The following is a 26,272-nucleotide window of genomic DNA, read 5'->3' as shown; positions in this document are numbered from 1 at the left end:
AAATAATTAGCTTGAAATTAAACTTGATATCGGGGCACCGAGCTTCGCTCGTTATTTATTTATTGATAAACAGAGCACAATTCTTCAAAATGATTGGGGAAGAACAAACAGGCACAGCCCAAAACTGTTTCTTCCCCGAATTTTGATTTATACACTATAAATGGTCCAAAAAGTAGGTTATGTTTCATACACTTGAATTCAGGTCCAATTTTCAGTCAAAATATTTAAAAACAGAAAAGAATTTAGAAGCAAATTTAGAAACCAAACCAAAATGAATAACAAACCAATTCATTTGGTTTACAAACCAAATTGAATAACAAAATAACACTCACTAATCACTTGAAACTGTAAAATAATGATTAACTTTGAATATTATGATATACTCTAATTCAGAGTGATAAACCATGTCATGTCAACAAATCATATTATTTTGATAAAATTTCTAGATAATATTTCTCGCGAGATACGGTAAGCTGTTTGAATGATTACACAGCTGATCTCCCACACAGGCACACGAATCTTCTGTTATCGACAGACGACGAAATCTGTTCTTCCAAGGATGAATTATCCTTTTAATGTCCTTCAGCGAGTTTTTCCAGGGATGAGACCTAGTGCAATCGAATCTTTATAATATAAACCTACTATGTTCTGAATTTCGTGAGAATCGTTAGAGCCGCTTTCGAGATCCGGTGAAATACAAACATCCAAACATCTAAATATTTAAACAGAAATTGCTCGTTTAATAGTATAGGATATGTATCCAAACCTCGCCGCGTCATCAAATTAAAAAGTCGTTCAATTCTATTCTATATATACTGAATAATTCATAATTGAATAGGCTATAGTATGGCATGTGTCAATTTGTGAAACTTGTATAAAAAGTGTGTATTTATAATTCGAATAATTTCAATGAGGCAGTTGAAGCCAATTTGGATTGTGTGTGTGAGATTGTGTTTTGCGTATTTTGTGTTGGCAACTTGAAATTCATTCATTCATCTGTCAACTGTATGTACAAATAATTAGCTTGAAATTAAACTTAATATGGGGGCAATCAGATTTGGATTCTGAGTTTACTCAGTCCTAGTGCTATCCATGTTCCATGCTATCAGATTTTAATAGTGTAGCTTATCGAACAATCTGAAGAAAACTTTGATATTTAACATCATTATTCAAATGAAGTTGAAAATAATTGGTGTATTTTTTGTGGTTGTGGGATAGAGTGGACTGCACTATTCAAATTTCGACATTTTGAGGATAGTTTGATTAATTGAATAGAGTTGGTTGAAGACATTTTTGGTGATTACTCAAAAAAGAATATGAATAGATCGATTATTATTGAAACAGTGATTGGATACGTTGTGAACGGCGTTGATGTGCCATTATGCAGGAGTGTATCAAAGAAGATACGTTTCAAACCCCGTGTCAAGTTTGAGGTTAGTTATTTGAGAGGTATATAATGTATAATTCAAGTAAAAATTGTTATTCAAACTGAATTTAATGAGAATGTCATCTTTCAATGTAGTACGGCCTGAAGTAGTTTTTTCAAGTTTGAGCTCTTTTGAGTGTTCAGAGTTTTTATTTAATTCAACATTTCCAATTGGATAATTTCCATTTATTTTACTTCATAAATCATGGCTATGATTTGGTTATTTCTGTCTTTAGTTTTCTTAAAATAATTCCAGTAGTCCTAGATAAGGTTATGTTTCCTTCATTCTCCAATATCATAGTATAATGTGGCTTTAAAGTACCATAAACATACACATTAGTCTACGTATATGATGTGTTTCTGATGGCACTGTTAGATCTCGTCTGATTCCCTCACTCAATATCACTAAACAGTTCCAAGTTGTAGAATCTCGCAAATTTGTAGAGTGTTTGTAAATTCATGTTGTAATCAATATTTCAACTTCGAACTATATTTCATTGAAATGATAATCAGTAGTTGTATCAACTTTTCTTCCTACAATCTTCTTTTGATTCTAATTTTTGTTTCCACTCCTTGTTTGTTGAAACAGGACGAGAAAGCAGAACCCGAATCAACTAAGAACGCCGAGGTGGAATTAGGAGAAGAGGAGGAGGTGAAAGGCGATGTGGAGGAGTTGGAGGAGGAGGACGAAGACGATGATGATGAGGAAGTGGAGGAGGAGGAGGAAGGAGGAGAAGAGGTGAACAGTGATGAGCCCGTTCTGGACTTGAACCGACTTCACCGCGACGTGGATTTAAGTGAGCCGGTTCCGAGTCGCCATGACTGGAGCTTTGCGCCTCCGTTGCCTCAACCCCAGGTTGGTTCAAAGAAAACTGAAATTTTTTTGTAATATTTACACTATGAACTGAAAATTTAGTGGAATTTCTCCAAATGTTGATGAAGTAAGAAAGATGTTGTCAGCTTCACATAATTATGTGGAATTATATTTTAACAGTTGAATATTAGCCCTACATCAGTAATTCAGTATATTCAGTCCATGACCGGCAGTCGCCACACAGACTTCGTCAAAATATAAAACAATCAATACACAAATAACGAGAGATGGCCGCAGATAGGTTGTTTCGTGTGGCTCTGTAGATGGACTGCCATACTAACTCATGAAACAATCTCAAACTGGTCTACAAGTCCACTGGTCTCATCATCTCTCAATGAGTAGAGAGGGTAGTTGATGAGTTTTTCACGTACCATCCTACAAAACTTCCCATACTCCAGCTCACGAAGGTGAGCTACCAGGGTAGCATTCGTGTGCTTTCGATAGTCTGGAGTAGGGCAGGTCAATGTTTCCCCGTCTCCTGGTATTGTGTTGGTGCAGCTGGCCCTATCCTGGTAGGCATGAACCTCACTCCTTAGGAGCCGTAGGGAGCTATACATGTACTGACTACACTGTCAGTATTTTCAGGCGTTTGAAGATTGGCCGGCAGTGCTCCAGGTAATGCGATGACGTGATGACACGAAGAACTTTCCTCTGTAGAAGGAGAATCCTTTCACAGCTATCTGCATGGCCCCATAATACTATTCCGTAGCTTATATGACTATGGAACAGCCCATGGTAGGCTGTAATTAAGTAGTTGGCAGGCACATGTTGCTTCAGCTTCCGCATCAAAAACGTCACCCTGGCCAGTCGATTGCACAGCATGCCAATATGTCGATCTCACGATAGAGTGGGGTCCATCACAAAACCCAAGAGTTTGACCTCCGCCTCACCATGAGCCTGACCACGCCTTAAGGTGCACAACAGGTTCTGTGTTTCCCCCTCATTTAGACACAGTTTGTTTGATTTAAACCACTGGCAAGCCTCTTCTACAAGAAGATTAGACTGGGCCACGGTATATAGAAGAAGACGGTAGGTGTCACGCGCATGTTTGTGCTAAATTTCCGGTGTAGCTGACGTCATTTCATATCCAATCATCTGTTTTTAACAAATAAGTTTCATAAATTGCCAATAGGTGTTGAAAACCTCAGTTGGTGGCGATGACGCAATCTAGCTGGCTGGCCACTGCGCACACATTCCATGACCCCTACCGTTTTCATCTAAATACCGTGGACTGGGCAACATCAGATATACCGGTATCAGCTAGCCTCTATAGAAGGTAGTGGGAAGACAGAAAATCGGTAACACTGTTCTCCTATCTTTATCCATTGTCATTATAACACAATTGCACCTCACTATAAATTCTCCTATATCTTCTCTGCTTTTTATTATTAATTTGTTAATCATATTTACTCCTAGTTTATCGGATGGACACGTTATATTGTCGGTACTGGTTGGAGTATGACAGTCGTAATGCCCATTATCGGCTTAAAAGATATATTCAGGCAAAATGGGACCTTCCCGCAAGGGATTCCCCACCAATAAAAGACATACGAATTTACTTTATAATTATGAAATATTTATTCAGTGACTGAATCATGCTTTCGATCTGCAGACTGTTTATAATGAATACCAAAGAATGCTCCAGTCAGTGAGTAAATTTTTCACATTTAGGCTAGGCACACACCAGTTAGTCAAGACAAGACAAGACACGTTTAGTCACAATACTTCACATAGTTGCTCATGAAGACATGTCTAATATTGCAATGACTAATCAATGTGAGTGGCGACATAAGCAACTATGTGAAGTATTGTGACTGAACGTGTCTGATCATGTCTTGTCTTGACTAACTGGGTGCGCGTAGCCTTAATAGGCCTACAGTCTACAAGTCGTAATTTCAGCTTTAAAACTTGATGAAACATATTATATTATAGCAGTTCGTAATGGATAATGAAGTTCAAGACATTTTTTTATCTTCATTTTGTTTATCGATAGTGTGTTTACAGCAAGACATTCATCCCACTTCATTTCATAAACGCTTTATTCATCTTTATATTATTTTTTAGTTTCCTTATCTTCTCTTTTTTCACATTTTTCAATTTTTATCTCTCTTTCTCCAACTTTAGTTTTATTACAATCAGTTTGTTTCATTTCACTTCATCCCATTAATGTTTTATTCATCTTCATATTCTTTTCATTCTTTGTCTTCATTCTGTTCATTCATTGTTTGTGATTTTGATTTCACTTCATTTCATAAACGCTTCATTATCTTCATATTCTTTTCTTTTTTTCCCATCTTGTTTATTAACTGTATATTCTTTTTATCTTCTTAATTTCATTTTTTTCTTTGTCTTGATGTTGTTTATTAATTGTTTGTGATTGTGTTTGCTTTGCAGCAAGATGAGGCCAGTTCGCTGCGTTCTAGCGCGACGTTTGCGGCCGGACATCGCGCGTTTGAGGCCGCACAGGCGGTGAGTGAAGCAGCTGCAGCCACTCCATCCGATCAGCTCCCTCTGTCAGGACGCACCCACATATCGGTCATCGAGCACCATCATGCTAAGCAGATCCACACGTGAGTCTCAACACTGGTCTAACTCTCATTCTATCCTACAGTGAGATTAACGTTCAAACTTCAAGCTGTGGCATAAGTAAAACAACTGTCTTCCACACAAGTAAATGGTCCAGGGACTTACATGGTAAGGTCACCCTGGTCAAGCACTTGGCAAAAGGCTGCTAGCAGACGCAAGCTCTCAAAGTGCATTTTCGTTTGTGCGTAAACTTCCGCAGTCGACGAAGCAGCTGATCAATTAGCTTTTCATTATTTGTGTTTATAATACAAGAAGCAAAACATTTCTAATCATATCAACTTACTGCCCTTTGAACGTATAAATTCAAAATCATATATTTGCCATAAAATAATACAGATTGATAAAAAAGTATAAACTGAACCTCACCCATTAAAATATCATTGAACATACTCCTTCAGGTTATTTGACCGAGCGAAGTGACGTCTAAGATTCAAGTCGACGGTTTGGCATTTCTCTTAATGTTTAAATGTTTATATGTTTATATGTTGCGCATTTACGGCGAACCGCGGTAATAGATTTTCATGAAATTTGACAGGTATGTTCCTTTTTTAATTGCGCGCCGACGTATATACAAGGTTTTTGGAAATTTTGCATTTCAAGGATAATATAAAAGGAAGAAGGAGCCTCCTTCATAAGCCAATATAAGAGTAAAAATCTGGTGTAGCGCACTCACATAACTTTCCTTGCCGTTATGAAAATTGATCACCTGACGCTAGTGTTCCCGCGCATCTCAAGTCTACTATTCAAAGATTTGAGCCAGCTGGTAACAGGGCAATAACGCTGGAGACACACATGAGGTCTTCTATCTCTTCATAGTGAATGATTTAATAGAATCAACAATGATTTGCAATTGAATAATCACATTTTCTCGAATTTAAAGCTTATTTTCAATTTTAGGTGAAAATGTTACTGAACATTAATTGTAGAGATTTTCATGCTCAATCTATTCCACTTGATTTTTTTTGTTTCAATTGTATCTGAAGCCTGATAATTGGGAATCCATCTGCATTGATGGGGCGGAGCTCCTGAAATTTTTACAGATATGGGACTTGTGGCAGTAGATAGAGTTTATCGATGACTATTTTAGGTATGAATTTAATCAAAATCGTTGGAGCCGTTTCCGAGAAAATCACGAAAAACCCTGTTTTTGACAACATTTTCGCCATTTTAGCCGCCATCTTGAATTGCATTTGATCGAAATTGTTCGTGTCGGATCCTTATAGTGAAAGGACCTTAAGTTCCAAATTTCAAGTCATTCCGTTAATTAGGAAATGAGATATCGTGTACACAGACGCACATACACTCATACACACACACACACCCACACACACATACAGACCAATACCCAAAAACCAGTTTTTTGGACTCAGGGGACCTTGAAACGTATAGAAATTTGGAAATTGGGGTACCTTAATTTTTTTAGGTAAGCAATACTTTCCTTACCTATGGTAATAGGGCAAGGAAAGTAAAATCAGACTATAGAATATTATTCATCATAATTCAGCTGACAAGTGATTACACAGATGTATGGAGAAGCCAGTCTATTGCTGTATTTCCATAAGGTCTATAGTTTCAATCAGGTACTTGTGGATGAGAATACTGCGTGAGGTCCACTGTTCACAGAACTACTAGTAATTCAAGAAGCAAAACATTTCTAATAATATCACCATACTGCCATTTGAACGTATAATAAAGTATAAACTGAACCTCACCCATTAAAACATAATTGAACATAATCGTTTAGGTTATTCAGACAAATTGAAATCTACCCAATCTGAGATCCTCACCCTGTCGTGGTCAACGACGGCATTTACGCACAAACGAAAACCTAGCTTTACTTCATCCGCTGGCTGGTGACGGTGAGGTTGGGTAGAGGTCAGGTCAAGAGGGCAGTTGATTGCTCTGACATGGCCACTTCAGGAAACATCTCCACACAATTGGACTCAGAAATGAATGTCGGTGAGATGAAGGTTATATACTATGTACCATGTGTCATATAGTTAGGTGTTGTCATTTATGAATTCAAGTTAACATCAAATTTCTATGTATACGTTTTGCAGGCTGAAGAAAAGACTGAAAAGGTACGAGGAGGGATTCGAACGGGAGTTTGGATATAAGCCGTCGTCGGCTGATAAGATGGCCAACCCTGACACCAAGAAGATGTGCCTCTCCCTCTCCAAACTCAGGCGAGAGCTCAAACGTAAGTCATCTCAAATTAGATTCTATAGTGAGGTCCACGTTACAATGGCAGTGTTTGGTTTCGTTGTACTTCTTAACTACACAAAAAGATATGATTTATTTGCCATAAAAAATAAACAAACATCCTGATTATTTAATTTCGTTACTATAATAGAATACGATTTTTCTTATTCTACAGATGGAAATTTCTGAGATAGTGAGATTAATTGCAATATCTCAGTAATTTCCATCTGTAGACTGGCTGGCCGCTGTGGCTTCGTATAAAGTGAGCGCTGCTATCCAGAGATTGTCAGTTTGGTGTAAGGGTAAGCATTTCTGACCGGCAATTGGGAGGTGCTGGGTTTGATTCCCGGGCTGACAAATAATTTTTGAATGGTAGCGCTCATCGAATTTCCATTTAGCTGCTTACCCTGTTGTCAATATTTGCAGTAGCAGAGGTCTTCGCGGTGAATTGCAGCATTTGATTTGGATTTTCGTTTAATAATGATAATTTTTCTTATTCTCGTAATCAAAGTCAAATTGATCTTGTTCTATTCCGTTTTTCCGGTGAATGAATATTTATTGTATTAACTGTTATTTCTAATAGATTTTGTTGTGTTTTGTTGTAGAACTGAAGTCAGAGTCGACACTGTGCCAGTCATCTTCGATGTCGCAACTGCTGTTTCTGGCGTCAGGCGACCGAGTCAGTGTCGCGTCAGCTGCGTCAGCCACCAAGGTCATCAACGAGGATGTTGTGCATGATGTCGAAAAGGTTAGCCAATTAAAAATATATTTCAATTTTGTATAATAAAATTCACTTTTTGCTGTCGGCATTCCTACATGAATGCTACTTATTCAAACAATGCTCTCAATTCAATAAGAATTTATTTATTTATTTATTCAATCATTCAGAATTACACAACTTACAGAAAAGTACCACAGGCTAAATCGCCCAAAACGGTTCCAATTCTAATTTATACAACAGTCCAAATATAGTTAGGTTATGTATAACTTCAAAATTCTTCAAGAATTGTAAGAATTGCTATCATAACCTTATTCAGACTGGCTTATTTCAAGTTGACTGAGACCAGTAAGTTAAGTGGCACAATCAGCCAAAAGATTGTTCAGGATGAAGTCTGCTTTTTGGGAGTCAGAATCAGAAACTGTCTCAAGTGAATCACATTCTGAACAAACTCTCAAGTGTCGGATTCTCGTTAAAAGTACTGAAGAATGGAACAAAAACACTATTGAATGTCTTCCATGATAATCCAATGTCGATAATTCAATAGACCATAATGTTCAGGAGGAGTGGAAAAAATAATCTCAATTCTGTCTTCAAAAAGAAAAATAAGCCATCAGAATTGTCGACAACTTGAAGCCTTATGAATCTTGTAAAAAATCTTTCAAAAGACTTAGAATTTTAACAGTTCCTGCACTGTACTTCCTCGAAATTACAACTATGACGAAGAAAAACGAGAAGATATTAAGAGAGAGTCATATCCATCATAGTTACAATACTAGAAGCCAGTTAGGTTCATCTTCAGCACCCGCAACACAGAACAGCAAGCTTAGAGAAAGGGCCACATTATAGCGGATTAAGAGCTTATATAACTCTCTTACTATTGAAATAAAAGGTATTGAGAGCCCAAAAAGGTTTAAGAATGCAGTAAAAGCTAAATTGATCGATGCATCTCCGTACAGTTTAGAGGAAAGCTTCAACTGTTGGCGCTTGTAGGCATTTTTTTGCTAGCATATATTTTCAACTCCTATGTATGTTCTGATTTTCTTTTTTTTCTCTATTTTATGATTTTTTGAGTACTGTACTCAATACTTTTTGACGTGTCATATACTACCAAGCTTTGCTTGATCATGTAGTGTTACATGACGAAAATTAAACTAAACTAAACTATTGACTCTATTAATTCGGGAGAGAAGCCGTTTTTGATTGAATATGTTGTTTCTCTACCAATCATTTTTTTGATTTTATGAATGTGTAACTTGAACGAACTCTCTAGGTCGTTTTTCCGCAATATGCGTCCTTTCATCCGCCATTCAATATGTTCTGAATAGATTTCTATATCTGAAGCTTAGTTTTTTGCTGGCAGTTATCATTATCACCCTCATCCTATCATTCATACGAGACTGCATGCTCTTTCATCATCTTTATTGATAGCACCTCTCCTTCATCACTTCATATATTCATTTTCACCATCACTTTCACCATCAACTCTATTAAGGAAAGTTTTAGGAGTAGTTTTCTAAGTATTATTTTCTTTTCTTTTCAAACGTTAGTTTTAGTATCTTTTTTTTTGTTTTTATTGAATTGTATACTGTACTTATTGTTGTGTTAAGGAAACATATTTGGGTCATTACCTGTTGTTTCCGATGTGATATTGTGAATAAATAAATAAATAAAATAAATAAATATATTGTATCTTCAAAATTGACCGAGTTGTATACTTTATTTATAGTCTGGCAAAAAGTTCAACACATGTAACTATTTCAATTTCAATTTTCAAACTATGTTGATATCAGGTAGCCCTGTATTCTAGATAAATATGAAATATCGTGGACCGAGCTTCGCTCTGGAGTACAAAAGCATAAAAAATGAATTACGAAAGAAGAAATTATAATAACATTCATACAGAAAATTTTCCATCTAATAACAGTAAATTGAGATTAATTCCCAGAGGAATGTAAAAATTTCCCTCACAAAGGCCCAGTTGCACAAAGGCCCAGTTGTACAAAAGCCGGTTAAATTTTAATCCTGATTAACTTCACGTTAGCCAAATCAGAGAAGACCATTTCAAAAAAATGGATCTACTGGAATTAATCAGGATTGAAAATAACCCGGCTTTTTTGCAACCGGCACTAAATACCTGATTCAAAGATTACAAGAGTTCAACAGCTGAGTCATAATTTTGACACAGTCCCCCACACATGAACTCGCTCACTCACTTCCATTACCAACATACGACAAAATAATTATTATCAGATGTTTTTCCAAGGATGAATGATAATTATCCTTTTAATGTCCTTCAGCGAGTTTTCTCAGGGATGAGACCTAGTGCAATCGAATATTTATATTATAAACCTACTATGTTCTGAATTTCGTGAGAATCGTTTTCGAGATCCGGTGAAATACAAACATCTAAACATCCAAACATCTAAACATATAAAAAGAAGTTGCTCGTTTAATAGTATAGGATTACAGTATCGTAAACATGCTTAATATTTATTTATTTATTTATTACATTCCTTAATCACAACATCAAATTAATGATTGGGAGAGAATCAACAGGATAAACCCAAAACTGCTCCTCTCTCTAATTTTGATAAAAATAGTCCAAATGAGGTTATGAAAACACTTTTAAAAAGATCACAAAAATGTACAGTCCAAATAAACATTATACTAAAAATTTTGTATCTCGGTTGATCAGAAAGATGAAACAAATTATTATTACACTTGAAAATGCATTAATAAATTGAAAAATATTAAAAAACTTGATAAATATGGTCTGGCTTCAAGTATTTCAAACGCAATTCACTCAAAACTTGATCTCTCGACTCAGGTCGTTCTTCCACTCAACTCCTCTAATGATAACGTCGATAAATAAGTTCAATCATAGAGAAAATATAGTACAAGAAGATATCTCATGGTATTGGGCGTTTATGTTCCAATTTTCAATGTTAACTCAAGCCGATAGTCCTAGTAGTTTTTTTTTAGAAGCTATGTGACGCTGGTATAGTCTCTTATACTGTGCCGTTCTTACACTCTCACCCCAACAAAACAGTAATAATGAACTGTAGTCGATAGAAATCGGCTTGAGTTAACAAGGAATTGGCTTGAAATTTGGAACATAAACGACTTTATACCATGAGATATCTTCTTATCCTATTATGGTAGCCTAAAGTGTATTTGTAACTTACAAATCTCATTCTATATTTTCTCTGTATGTACAGTCATAGAGAAACAATAGCATAAGTAGATATCCCATGGTATAGGGCGTTAATGTTGCAACTTTTACTGTTATCTTAAGCCGATAGTCCACGTAGTTCTTTCCTGTGAAACTTTATGACGCTGGTAGAAAATTTTCATTTGTCAAAAGAAAGCATTGCGCACTATGTTGAGGTTGCATCCACAAACTCATTGTAGGGACTATTTTATTAAAATGGAGATTCTCAGTGTTCCCTGTCTCTATATTTTGGAAATGTGTGTATATATTGGAAGGTGTTCACTACAGACTATTAATAAGAAGCATGAATATAATACACGGCATAAGAGTACCTTCTCGGAATATCATAGATTGACTTTGTATGAAGAAAAACCCAGTTATATTGGTAGAAAGATTTACCAAGTACTACCAATTCGGTTGCGGGAAATATTAACGATAAAAAAGTTTAAACGAAGTTTGAAATTATTTCTAAAGGAGGAATGCTTTTATAGTCTGAAGGACTATTTTGAATACTGTAATAGAGTCAAAGACAAATAGTAATTATATACTAAATATAAATTTAATGAAAAATTAATGGTGTCTCGCTTTTGCTAGCACTTTGACTTGTCTGACGCCGTTGAGGCCAACCAGACGTAATATCTATCTATCTATCTATCTATCTATCTAGTCTCTCATATTGTGCCGTTCATGCACTCTTACCCGGTCAAAACAGTAAAAATCGACAATAATCGACAGTAATCGGCTTGGGATATGGGATACATGGGATATCGACTTACGCTATTGTTTCTCTACGGTACAGTATATTCATTTAAAATTTTTGATTAACCAGTACGATTCTGCATCATCAAAATGATATTGATTTAATTGTTTTGTGAATTTCTACAGAGACTGAACGACAAGCGACAGTCGGCTAGGCGCCCGAGCGTGTTGGAGGAGATGTCGCGCGAGCAGTTGGCCGATGAGAAGACATTGGTGCAGCGCGCTCTGCTGCAGCTGGAGGCGGTCTACGGCCGACCCAACACCAGGGAGCAGAGGGACCTCGTGAGGCCGCTCTACGACAGATATCGCCAGCTGAAGCGGCTCCTGGCCAGGGCGGTCGCTGCTGCCAAACTCAAGGTCCGTTCATTGCAAGATTAATGTAGAACGGGACGATGACAAACTGGGCTGACGACAAAGTGGGCTACCGACAAAGTTGCACGCCGCCAAACTGGGCTACTTTTAAGTCCTGATGTGATTAGTTTATACATAGGTGTTTTACAAACAGGTGTTTTACAACCAGCCCAGTTTGTCGTCAGCCCACTTTGTCGCCAGCCTAGTTTGACGCGGTCCCATGTAGAACTACCGTTAATAGTAGAGTGTAGATCTCAAGGTCGGTTCATTGCAAGATTATAGGACCACCTTTGATTATAGATACTGTCATTGGCGTCATTTCACCAAACTGCTAGGGGGGGGGGGGGGGCAAAAACCTAGAGATATGAGGGGGGGGAAGGAATACCCCAAAAGGATAGAGGGTCCTGGGGTTTTCCCCATAAATGTTACATTCGAAGATGTTATTATATGCTTCATTTTTTTCAGTTTTATACAAATGTGGTTGAAGTATCAATACAAGCTTATAGGCCTACATTATTAGTTAATCATGAAGTATTTATTAGAAATATAGGTCTAAAAACCAAGAGGTATGAGGGGGGGGAAGGAATACCCCAAAAGCATAGAGGGTCCTGGGTTTTCCCCCATAAATGTTACATTCGAAGATGTTATCTATATGCTTCATTTTTTCCAGTTTTATACAAATGTGGTTGAAGTATCAGTACAAACATATACATTATTAGTTATTAAATCATGAAATATTTATCAGAAATATAGGTCTACAGAGAGGCCCTAGAGTAGGACTACACTGAAAACAGATTTCTTAAAATAATGGAAAAAGGTAAATTTTTCTTTTACAATGACAATTTCAACAATTTCATTGGATTATATTCTGATTGGAGAGTAACTTTCAGTAAAAGCTAAAGAAACATTAAGCTGTTTCCAATAATTCTCACTAACTCTGTACATTCATTTAGGTATGGGTTAAGTGCATAGGGTTAAGTGTAAGAGAGGGCCGACTGCGCCCTAGCTTCGCCCTCCCAGGTATGAAATAAAGGCAATCATTCTATTCTATTCTACATTTATGATTGATTGTCTGATTGTGCCCTTTCTTTTGATTTCATTGTGACATTTTGCAACTTGTTAATTCTCACGTAAAAATTTATGCAATAACTCACTTATTGTGTCCTGATCAATAATATTGTACCCATTCTATATTCAAACTATAACACAGAGAAAAATATATTCTTTATTACTCCGTATCCGTAGCCATACTTTCAAGGCAATTTTGCTACATTGTTGATACTGTAGAAGGAATTATACTACTACTGTTTAAAAAAGTATTAAATCAGAATGAGATTCTAAGGATTCGTGTAGATAGACCCGTATTTTCAATATTTATCTGATCCTTGGGGGGGGGGGGGGCTAGGAGCCCCCTGCCCCTCTAAATGGCGCCCCTGGATACTGAAGAGTGTAGATGGTTCAGTGACGAAGGCGGTTGCTGCTGCCAAACTCAAGGTACAGTGTCATAAGTAGGAGGGCTTACATTAGTCGAGTTTCATTGTATTTAAGTTTTCATAACCTCAAAAGTTTATAGCTTCGTGTCCCACGAAAGGTGTGAAGAAGAAGATAGGAAAAAAGAAGAAGATAGGAAAAAAAGAAGAAGATAGGAAAAAAAGAAGAAGATAGAAGGAGGAGGAGGAGGAGAAGAACAAGACGGAAGAAGAAGACGAAGACGAAGAAGACAAGAGAAAAATTTCAACAAGTTGACGACAAAATCTTGCTGTGCTCCTTATTATATTGGCAACAAATTGACGCAATATGTTGGCAACTCTGGCGTAAACGCGGCTTTATGTAGTGATCTAGATATATAAAAATGAATGTCTGTATGTGTGTTTGTGTGTTTGTGTTTGTTCCCTATAAGGTGCGTACAGATTTACGCGCCGCGAACATGAGCAATTCACTTTTAATCAACTGACTATATCTGTATTTATACAGAAACGGTAAGATAAAAAGCTTGGCATCAGCTGATTAAAAGTGAATTGTTCATGTTCGCGGCGCGTAAATCTGTACGCACCTTAAGACTTTAAAACTACTTGACAGAACGGCATGAAACTTTGGGAATATGTTTTGTGAATATTGGAGATGGTTTCTGAACAGAAATTTCAATAGGGAGGGGGCCAACAATAATTATTTATTAATCCATTTTACAGACCTTTGTTTTCGAAATTGTTGGCCGAGCGGCTACCGAAGAACGGAAAGATGATCATGATTCAAGATCCTGTTGTGATAATATGATTTAGCATCTAAAGTTACCAGCTGTAATAAACAGGTCAACCTGTGATATATTGTGTACTGGTTTGGAGTTGAAGTGTAGTTGGTTGCTACCAGCTGTAGATAATGGTTCCTTAGAAGACCTATACAAATAATTATCACTCCCCTATCATTGAGAAACTGGAAAATGTTTGAAAAAAAAGATTCACCTCATGAAAGAGAGTTGTTCATATTGCATTCATTAATTACTGAAGAATGACAGAATAATTTACAATTTTTATGAATTTAGCTTTCATTCTAAAATGGAAGATGGAAAGAATATGGAATTCTGTGATTCATCGTAAATTGCATATTTCCTAGACCATCCATTGACAATCAACAACTATGAACACATTAAATTTATCTTTGAAACACTGATTCAACCTAGGTATTTATTTTTTTGAATTCAACACTTTACTGATAGATATTACTACCAACTGATTGAGAAGAATATGTTTTCGGAATAATAAATGTTGCATGACTAAGCACATAGGAAGTCGTTATTGAGATGTTAATGAAAATATTGATTGTCATATAAATTTTATGATTCACCAAATAAAGTCAAGTGTGACATGAGATACATTGACTTTTTGGCGGTACGAAGTTCGCCGGGCAAGCTTCTTCTTCTTCTTCTGCGTCAATCGTCCGATTGGTTGGCAGCTTTCCATCTTTGTCTATCCAGAGCCAGCTGTTTTAGTTGGGTATAGCTCTGGACCCCAAGATCCCGGGTTATCTGCTTCAAATATTGTAGCCGGGGTCTTCCACGAGCCCGTTGTCCACTGATTGCACCTTCCAGTATTGTTAGCGTGAATTCGCTGTGTCTTATAATATGTCCTATCCAAGAATGCCGTCTGTCCCTAAGAGATTTCAATAGAGTTTTTTGTGTCTCTTCAGCCCTTTGAAATACTTCTTCATTTGTTATTCTATCGGTCCATTTTATTTTCAGCATTCGCCTCCAACACCATACTTCAAATGCATTAATTGCCTTTTCTTCCGCCTTACCGATAGTCCATGTCTCTGAGCCATATAGTGCAATACTCCAGATACAACTCCTTATAAGTCTCTTTCTCAAATCCAAGTTCAGACTTTTGGAGGAAAGCACATTCCGTTTATTGATGAAAATAGCCTTGGCTTCTCTTATACGGCGCTTTATGTCTTCTTTGTCGTTTCCATCCTCTGAAATAATGCTACCTAAGTATTTAAATTTTTTACTTGTTAGAGGGCGTTATTCTCTATCTTTACTATTTCAAAATCAGGATTCTTGGAGCAGATCATCACTTCTGTCTTAGCCTTATTTATCTCCATGTAAAATTCATTTTTGAGAATGTCATGCAAGGTATTCAGTGCTCTCTCTAGATTACCTTTATCTTGTGCCACTATTGCAATATCGTCTGCAAAGCGGAGCATTTGCACTCTTAATGCATTTACCTTGATTCCTGAACAATATTCCTTAAATTTATTGACAGCCTGTTCTACATAGATATTGAACAAAAGCGGTGACAAACTACAACCCTGCCTTACTCCTCTCTTGATCTCAACCGGGCAAGCTAGTTGTATGATATATCAAGTAAATAAATAAATTGCAAATGACAAATCAGCTGTTAGCTGAATTATTAATTGCATGCATTGATGCATTAAGAACTCAATGCCAATAATATTGACAATATTAATACTTGAATATAAATTGAAAATTTAACTTCAATTTAGTTTCCTATGATTTCAATAGAACAGCTGACAGAATAGGAACGGCGTTTTAAACAAGTTCTACAGCCCTAGTTGCTCACTAGTTAATCTGTATCAATTTCATTTACACAATTTACCATAATCTTATTATGTTAGTGTAGTATCTAGCTTTACTTTACGCTGTATTTTTTATGCTGCAGAATTATTGTGGCATGTTGAAGTCGTTACCAGTATGTATAAAGCTGACGAAATAGACTTAAATTCAATTTATCTCATTTACACAATCAGATACAGATTCAAATTCGTTTATTTCAGAAAAATAAATGAATGAATGGGAGAGGGGAGAGACTCATTGTGTTATTTTGGTTTCAGGAGGGCGTTGCCGAACTGGGCACAATCTTGGAACACGAGCAGATGGATTTCAGCAGTTCATCACCACCCCCACCCCCCGCACCAATTGCCGCCTCTCTACTGCCCCCGGCTGCCATTGCAACCGCCCCCGTGCAAGCAAGACCCACCACCCCCGACTACTTTGAAAATCTGCATGCGCTGCCCAGGTAAGCAATTCAAAATTATCTCTATTCTAATTAACAAAAGCAAAGTTAATTGTTCAAGAGGGCTGTGTGTGTAATTCAACTGTGATAACATGGGGCGTGTACAAACAACAAAAGCCTTTTGTTCGAATGTCAATGAAGCTATATTGTATATTCAGCTGTTCTTAGTGAGAATTTGTGTGTATTTATGGCTTCAAAATTTTATAAAATAACTTAATCAATCCAATGTGCAGTGATAATTAAGTGTAATATTTAACTTTCGTTTGGTGTTCTAATTCTTCTAAATTTAAAATTTGCATCTCATATTTATTTTTGGACGAAAATTGAGCTTGAACTATTTACAGTGGAAACATAACCTATTTTTATGGACATGTAACATTATCAAAATTTGGGAATGGAATAGTTTTGGGCCAAGCCTGTTGTTCCTACCCAATCATATTATTTTATATGATTAGTAATATTTTATCCACGAATAAATAGATAAATTAATATGGGTCTATTTTATTACTTTTGTACATTTTTGTGTTGTCTTAAATGACAATTTGTTGTTTTTTCGTTGCAGAAATGAACTGCTAGACCAGCACAAGACAACTCGCGAGGAGAAGAAGCGTTTGCGCCGACAGCTGCACGAATTTGAGGATGAACTGGAGAGCAAGATGGGACGTAAACTGCAGCGAGAGGACAGACAGCCAATGGACGCCCTGTACACGCAGTACAAACATGTCAAGGCCAAGTTGAGGCTCATCGAGGCATTGATCACCAAGAAGTAGACAGGTTAGAAGGAGTACGGTGCTATAACTGGTGAAGTAGACTGGTTAGAAGCAGTACGGTGATATAACTGGAGAAGTAGACTGGTTAGAAGCAGTACAGTGCAATTGGTGAAGTAGACTGGTTAGAAGGAGTACGGTGACACTGGTGAAGTAGACTGGTTAAAAGCAGTACAGTGCAATTGGTGAAGTAGACTGGTTAGAAGGAGTACGGTGCAACTGGTGAAGTAGACTGGTTAGAAGCAGTACGGTGATATAACTGGTTAGAAGCAGTACGGTGGTATAACTGGTTAGAAGCAGTACGGTGATATAACTGGTGTAGTAGACTGGTTAGAAGCAGTACAGAGGTATAAGTGGTTAGAAGCAGTACGGTGGTATAACTGGTTAGAAGCAGTACGGTGGTATAACTGGTAAAGTAGACTGGTTAGAATGAGTACAGTGGTGTAACTGGTGAAGTAAACTGGTTAGAAGCAGTACAGTTGATGTAATGAGTTGTATAACTAATGAAGTAGACAGACTAGAAGGAGTACAATAACTGGTGAAGTTTAACTTGATGAAGAAAATCTAAAGAGAGGAATATCTCTGTGAAGGCATAGTTATGAGGAATTGGTTAGTCGTATACAGTGATGTGACTAAACGCAGTTTGTTTAAACCTGGTTTGGAGTTGGAGTTTGATTCTAATTGAAGAAAACTGAAGAAAGTTATACCTCTGTAAAGGCGGAGTTATTAGGAATTTGTTAGTCGTATACAGTTATGTCACTAAACGCAGTTTGTTTGAATTGAGTTGAACTGAGCTTAGAGTTGGAGTTTCATACACCTTAATCAACTACAGCTAAAGAGCGTTAGACCTCTGTAAAGGTGGAGTTATGAGGAATGGTTAGTTGTATACAGTGATATGACTAAACGCAGTTTGTTTGAATTGAGTTAAACTGAGCTTAGAGTTGGAGTTTCATACACGTTGATCAACTACATCTAAGGAGCGTTAGATCTTGTAAAGAGATCTTGGAGCTATGAGGAATGGTTAGTTGTATACAGTGATATGACTAAACGCAGTTTGTTTGAATTGAGTTGGACTAAGTTTGGAGTTGAAGTTTGATTCAAATTGAAGAAAACAAACTAAATAGAGTTGTAGCTCTGTCAATTTGGTGTATGGTAGAGGAGTTAGTTAAGATGAACTGTTAAGTGAACTAGAAATTGCCACTGAAACTGTATAGTAAGACCTTGATGACGTCCATGAAGATCGTTGTTAGATTTGAACGGGGCTTGACTAGATGTAAAAAATATTGAAAAAGATGAATAAAGAAGATTGAGAGAAAGAAGTACCTTTAAATTGATTTGTTTGATCACCAAAATGTAGGAGCTATAAGAAAATGTATTTGTAATTGGTGATTGAAACGGCTAATACTGTAGTAGGTTTCAAAGCCAAATTAAGGAGAATATGGAAATGATCAAGCAGGACGAGTGGATGCTAGAAGAATTCAATCAATGTCATATTGGTGTGATGTAAACTGGACTTGACTTACAACAAATCAAGTTTCGACGTAGAATGAAGGGGAATGTTAAGAACAAATTGGAAAAAGTATAGGCTAGAAGGACTGTAATAGTATTTAGTCGTATTGTTGAGATGTGAACTAAACGTCATCAAATATAGGTTGAAATTCCCGCAAGGGACTCCCCACCAACAAAAGCCATACGAATTTACTTTTTATAGGTTGAAATATTGAGGTTGAGTTGAAATTTAATGGAATATCGATCGAGAAAATCTAGAGATTACATAGGTGACTCAATGATAGGTATTAAGTGTATGAATAACATTAAAATAGGGTTTGAAGTCAAACTGATTAGTGTTGAAACAGTGACCTATACATTTAACAACATGACTTTACACTGTACAAACTGGTTGAATTCAACTTATCTTGATGAAATTTGTGTTGAACTTGTAAGTGTATTGGCTTGATACAGTACAAATATAATAAATTTTATCAGAACCTAGGCTCGGCTTATTGAAGTATTTGAAAATGATGTACTAGAGAGGAGTAAGTAAGCTTCAGATTGTACATGACTAAATATAGTATTATATCTTTGAGCCAATTTAACTAGAAACCCATAAATTAATGTAGATTTCATTTTAAAACTGGGAAAGACTCAGTAAAGAGGTTATTTCCTGTACTCTTGTTCCAACCTCAATAAAGGATAAATTACATATTATCATTTTAGTAAATTTGATTGTAGAACTGCAAAAAGATTTAGATTTCAATAGTAGAAAATTCAACTGTGTCAGAAATAATCAATGTTACATAACTGGCTTCTTCTATTATTAATTCTTATTGGCCAATATAATTTGTAAGTAATTAATAAGCTATTGTCAATCCTTAGATAAAATATTGTTAATCCAAGAAAAGCATTGAAACTGCCTAAACATATTTAATATTGTTGTAGAAAAAATGGACTAATACTTTTGCAAACCCAAAACACTTTGATAGATTTCTTAGTTAAGAATCACGTATTTGGAAAGTGTATTATAACTTTAATAGTGTTGAAGTTACTATACAGTCTACATACTTTATACAGAGCTGTTTCCTATATGGAGTATTGAAAACCAATCTCATTATTAGTAGGATATATATAGGACAATTATGATGGGCTACTGTGTAATGTGGGAGAATACGAATTAATATGTTCAAGTGAGTCTATATCCGATAGAGAAAATGATGCTTACTAAAACTGTATTGGGGATTGTTGTAAATTATTAACATTGCTAGACTCGAATTTAATGGAGGTTTGAAATTGATGCTGGTACAACATCAAATTTAATGGAAGTTAATTTAATGGAGGTTTGAATTTGATGTTGGTACAACAATTATTGTAACTAATTGAGATCAGAATTGTTGGAGACTAAGAAGACGAAGGAGAAAATAATGAATTGATGTTTCTCTTGAAACCGATTGGAAATTATGTAATTATGTAACACATCCTCTGACCAGCCACAAAAATATAATTAAATCATACATAACATCTTGAGCTACAAGTAAATTTATGTATCTGAATACAAAGGAAGTATGTATGTTGATGTCCTCTCCTTCATAAATGTCTGTTTTTAGGGATGAAATGTTATGAAAATCTATTGTTAGGTGTTATAAATTTATGTAATGAGTGTTTTTCTTGAGAAAAACTTTTTCTGGGCATTTGAACGGTAAATTTAGGTTTGTGGACATTTTTCTGAAAAAAACCATGAGATTCAAGTTATTGATTTGTTGATATAGCACCAAACAGAGTTTGACAATTAACTAATAAATTGGCAATTTATTAAAAAAAAGTTATTGACAAACTCATTGCACGTTTAAATGAATTGACATTATTAGATTTGATATGAGGGGTTGATTCTAGAAATAATTACAAATTTGTCAATGAAACATTGAAACTTGAATTTTCTTTATTAGTTTGTTCCAGTTTATAATTTAATAATCAAATTATAACTAAATATAAATATGATAATTTATTCTTATGTAATGTTATCAATCAATTATGCTATAGAAATTTTGTTCCTATGCTTATGTTTGAATTTTTGTTCAATTAATATCAATATTTACTTACTTAAAAATTAATATTGTATACCTAAGTGAATTATTTTTCGCGAGTAATTTGCCCCATTTGAATTGTGGGATCCTCTATATACCAAATATATTAGCAAAAATTCAAGATTGAAAAAACATGGTTTTGAGGTTTTTATTGTAAAAACCTAAAATACTGTTCTATTGAAAATAATATGTTTTCAAGATTATTTCTATTAGTATTGAACTATAAGATTCTATTACCTCTTGCGAATTGTAAACATTGTGTGTAAGGTCATTGAATGTTTGACCATAAAAATGGTAATTATTGTAAATTGTTACTTGATTGTAATGAGGATATAAACAAGTCATAAAATTATATATATAATCTGCCTGAGAATTAAATTTCAAAAATTAATTGAAAACTTATAGATTAAATTGTTTAAATGATAATTTCTACCTAAGCTAGTGAATTAGGTAAAAAAACTTTATTGTCTTCGATTGAGGTTCCATTTCAAGTTAATAAAATTAGTTCAAGCAATAAGTTATTAATTTGTATTGTAATATTGCAATAATTTGGAATGATAAAATAAATATTGTGAAGTTTCAGTTTTGTAGTAGCGTTAGATAGATGCGTTATTTATAATGTTTTAAAGCATCCACTCCCTGCTTTCATATGAACTATCAGAAAGAGAAATCTGTTTGTTCTTATGGCAGTTTTCACAATGATGTGTGAACATTCCCATATGAACTAATGTATTTTATTTCATCAGGGATACACTGATGCTTATTATTTATTATCTTTGTGTAATTAGAAGAACGAAACCAAAATACTGTGATTTATGTTGTAATTTTTACTTTGTAAGATATTGTGATTATTTTGTATTATATACGCTTTGTTTTAAAACTAACCACCTACGTATTTGTACATATAATATAACGGGAAAAAGCAAGTTATTGTTATGTTTTCAGTGTGTATGTAGAGTTTATGCAAATTAAATGGAACTTGAAAGACTAACATCATAATCATATACTGTAATAATTATATAAATGAAAGTATATATTATACATATTTATAAATATAGTACTGTATTTTTCTGTAAAATCTCATTAAGTAATCTGATGTCTGATCCTATCGCATTAAATTTGTTGATTAGTATTTATTAAATGTGTAGCTTGTTGAGATTTTGTAATTTTTATATTAATTTCGAATATTCGTGTAACTTACTGTACTAACTTTATACTGCTGTAAGCCACAGCGGTATTATTTATTATCTTGAAAAATCAAGTAGTGCTATCTAGTATTAGTCGTAGAGCAGTTTAGAGTTGTTTACTATATGCTTGTTGTACTTGCAAAATCTATTCTTGTTTTTTTTTTTGTAAAAATTTCTCTTTAATTTTGGATTGTTATGTTATTATGTGCTATGTTCTCTCATTTCGAATGTATGATTGTTGTTTTGGTTGTCGAAAGCTTCTGTACAAACAGTTGTCTTGCGGACCAAAATGAACGTATGTGTTTAATATGACATTAATATTGATATTAATAATAATCGATTGAATGAATCTGGTGTTATGATTCCACTCAAAAGTTTCCCTTTCCATTTACCATAATATGATAGCATATAGAAACAATAGCGTAAGTAGATATTCCATGGTATAGGACGTTTATGTCGCAACTTTTACTGTTATCTCAAGCCGATCACTGTCGATTATTATAGATTTTTACTGTTTTGACCGGGTTAGAGTGTATGAACGGCACAATATGAGAGACTACCAGCGTCATAAAGCTTCACGGGAAAGAACTACGTGGACTATCGGCTTGAGATAACAGTAAAAGTTGCGACATAAACGCCCTATACCATGGGATATCTACTTATGCTATTGTTTCTCTATGATGATAGTATTTTATCTATGATATTATGAAGGAAAGAATCTGATCTCCTGCTACAACTCCTTGCTCACATAGTTGATGCTTGTCTTCGAGACCCATTTCAGTATTTATTTATTCAAACATTTCAGTGCGGGAGCATACAGGGAAAACCCCTAAATCACCTACCCTAATATCCCCCAGTATATTACCTTCTCAAGAATTTGGGCTATGCTCACTTGACAAACTGACATCAACCAGTCTTTTGTCAGAGGCGAGGCGTCCGGTCATCTCTGGATTCGGCGATGACTGGACAGAAATTTATATGTAATGTCTATATTATTAAATTGAAAATATTAAAAATAAATACAAAAAAGGTGAAGAAACCAAAAGAGAAACGTTTTTGCGAGCGCGCCAAGCTTGAATAAACTAGACTACTGCATTCAGTTCCATCCGTTCAATGTGATTCTCAAAAACATGCGATTCCAGTAATGCTATTTAGCATTGGTTACCACCACTCTTCTGCATCATCACTCTCTCTCTCCCCGTAAACAATGGTGGAGTAAACGGTCAAAGACATCGCTATTTTCTGCGATTCCACTGTTGCAAACCGTACGATAGTTATTATTTTGTTTGCAATTTGTTATTGATAATTATTATTATTTCTTCTTTGTTTGGTTTTGAAGCATCTAAATTTAAAAATCTACTTTGTGAAAATAATCAAGAACTGAAAATTAAGTAAAGTGAACAACTACAAGACTTGACCTATTTCGGACTGTGCGTAACCTTATCTAAATTTGGGAGAGGAATAGCACAAGGTTACCTTATTTTTTCTCTCCCTGTCATTTTTGATGATGCACTTGTTGTATGAAAGAATTCCATTTCAATTTTTTCAATTAATTTGAGGGCCAGTTTCCGAGCTTGAGATTTAGCCAAGTTCTAGACTTTTCAACTCTAGGATTTTGAATAGTGAGCTTATCTTATACTAGATGTCATCTTGCTCGATAAATAATCGTCCAAAATGAAACATAATCTTTAAAGTAGGGGGGGGGCAGCTTTCATTCAAACTTTCAACTGAATTGTTCCTGGAGATGAGTGAGCCAAAAAGTCACGCCTCGCCCCTGTCTTTTATGTAGTCAATTTATTGACAAATTATTATACATGTAAGGGATTTTAAAGGATATACTCTTAAATTGAAATAATATATACATATATAATTATTGTATATTATTGGTTTATCTGTGAATCGTTTTTTTAATTCAATGATTATGATTCATTGTTTATTTTGAATAATCTCAGTTAAATAACTGTGATTTTCATGAAATAGAGCACGTAATGACATCATTATAAAAATTTGATGAGTTGTGCCTTGTCCTATAATATCATTAAGGAAAGAATTGGCTCATACATGTAGGAGATAGGAAATCCACGGATGACGCATCTTCACGTCTGAACTATTGTACTGATTAACTTGGAATTTTGCATATAGATTCTTAATTTACTGAGGATAGTTGTTGGTCTATTCAAATAATTCTTCAAGTTCTCAGTTTGTCGTGTTCTTAATTATTAGACCCTTGCGCAGCACGGGTTAACTGCTAGTAAATTTAATAATATTCATTCATATTTTATTCGCCCTGCATTATGGCTGCCGTTGTGATGGTCCCTTTTTGTCTCATATTCATTCAATAATTAATTCATCATCCTTTGAATCGATTTTAAATGAGTTAAAAACTTTAATGTTAGTTGCTCATTTACAATTTCAAAAACGTATTCGAATGTCAAATTTGGTTAATTTCAAGTTTTCGTGTAGACTATCGCTATTTTTCTATCTTTATCAACTGCCATTATAACGTGGACCTCACTATACAATACTGGTAATTATTACCAGTCAATTATTGAAAAATAACTATCATTCACTTCAAATGATTTTTATACATTCTTATGGAGTATAAGGTCATAAACAAATAAAGAATAATAACAACTGAAAATATAGTAATTTCCTTTATATTTGCATATTACAATGAGCATTGGAATGTTAGTAGACACATTTATATACAATATTTAAATATACATTCAATTGTAATCATGAGGTTTAATAGTTTGACTCAGGCTATGTTACAATACTGGTCATAAATGACTGACTATAATATTTACATTATTATCCCAGAAGAAGATCTGAGTCAATACAGAAGTTACTTCATAGAACAATCAAAAAGAAGATATATGTCTTATGCAATATATGATACCAATTTTATTCAAATTTTGATAAAACTATGAAGTCAAGCTAATAAAATATTCCAAATCTGAAAATTACTTCCGAAATCTCTGGTAGATCTCAATAATATTGTGAATTTGATTGAAACCTCAGTTTTCAATTTATGTTCTTGGAATGAGGCAATTGTCAAAATTGAAAATTTTTAATAACAATGTTCCCCAAACAAACTCTAATAGGAGTGGAACTGAGTTCAGTTGAATTTTTCGTGTTAAAACTAAAGATTTCTTTCATGGTTTGACTATTAATTGTAACAGAAAAATACGATAATGATATATTACAAATGAATGAGATGGATAATATTTTAAAATAAAGTTGAAATTCGCACATACTTCAAAGTGAAACAGATAGAATAATATACATAGCACCTAAATTTTCTACTAATTTCAAAAATATAATACACACACAGTAAATAATATTATATAATAATTTGTTGGATATACATCTTAAAACTAATTCTATAACCCATAAGTCACCTTATGGCTTCAAATTGAGCATAACAGAATTAATGAATGAGAAAGTGACTTATGGGAGCAAAAAAAAAATACAAAATTTATGAAATACTCATAGATTTGAGTAATTTTTTTATTTATGAGTTGAAATGGAGAATTCAATGATGTGAATTTGTACTTAGTATTCAATTCATCCATCAAAACATAGGTCTACATAAGATCCAAATTCTCAATTGAAAACACATTAAATTCATTGATAAGTCCTATGATATAAAATTTGAACAGTTTGCTCTCAAACGTGAAGCTTCACTGGCGACAAAAAATATTAGGAAATTTCACATTATAGCCTACTCGTCAGAATTTCTGTTAAAGGAGTAAATTCTCTCTAGCTCTCTCTGATAATATCATGGATTTCAATATTCCACCATGAGCAGATAACCTGGGAAAGTGTGTTTTTGTGAAGATGTTTGATGGCTACAGAACTTTTTTGCAAAATGTCTCTCAATTCATTTTCCAACTTTAATACAACCAACATATTGCATTCTCTATCAAGGGAACATTCTTACTTGAAACTTATCAATTCTTTTCAAAATTTGGGATAGAAATGGTACAGGCTCAGCCTAGTTTTTCCTCCATGGACATAATTTTATTAAATTTAATAAACCGTAGACTGTAGCTACAGTAATTTTTAAGATATGTGACGAAAT

At 34.7% G+C, this 26,272-nt stretch overlaps 2 protein-coding genes across 2 annotated transcripts in view; one reads left to right on the top strand and one right to left on the bottom strand.

Annotated features, from left to right (window-relative positions):
* Window positions 1-22,537, top strand: part of LOC111052986 (protein FAM13A) — a 49,660-nt gene extending 27,123 nt beyond the window's left edge. Inside the window, exons 10-16 of the mRNA XM_039437443.1 lie at window positions 2,016-2,282; window positions 4,695-4,870; window positions 6,947-7,086; window positions 7,694-7,836; window positions 11,906-12,136; window positions 16,475-16,659; window positions 17,219-22,537. Coding sequence (XP_039293377.1) covers window positions 2,016-2,282; window positions 4,695-4,870; window positions 6,947-7,086; window positions 7,694-7,836; window positions 11,906-12,136; window positions 16,475-16,659; window positions 17,219-17,426 — 1,350 coding nt within the window. The 3' untranslated portion in view covers window positions 17,427-22,537. The remainder of the gene's footprint in view (window positions 1-2,015; window positions 2,283-4,694; window positions 4,871-6,946; window positions 7,087-7,693; window positions 7,837-11,905; window positions 12,137-16,474; window positions 16,660-17,218) is intronic.
* LOC111060651 (D-beta-hydroxybutyrate dehydrogenase, mitochondrial) overlaps window positions 1-26,272 on the bottom strand; it is a 281,404-nt gene that overhangs the window by 184,372 nt on the left and 70,760 nt on the right. The window lies entirely within an intron of this gene.

This window comes from Nilaparvata lugens, chromosome 11 (genome assembly GCF_014356525.2).
Source record: "Nilaparvata lugens isolate BPH chromosome 11, ASM1435652v1, whole genome shotgun sequence".
In the NCBI taxonomy this organism is placed as follows: Eukaryota; Metazoa; Arthropoda; class Insecta; order Hemiptera; family Delphacidae; genus Nilaparvata; species Nilaparvata lugens.
This window is presented reverse-complemented; position numbering and strand designations above follow the sequence as displayed.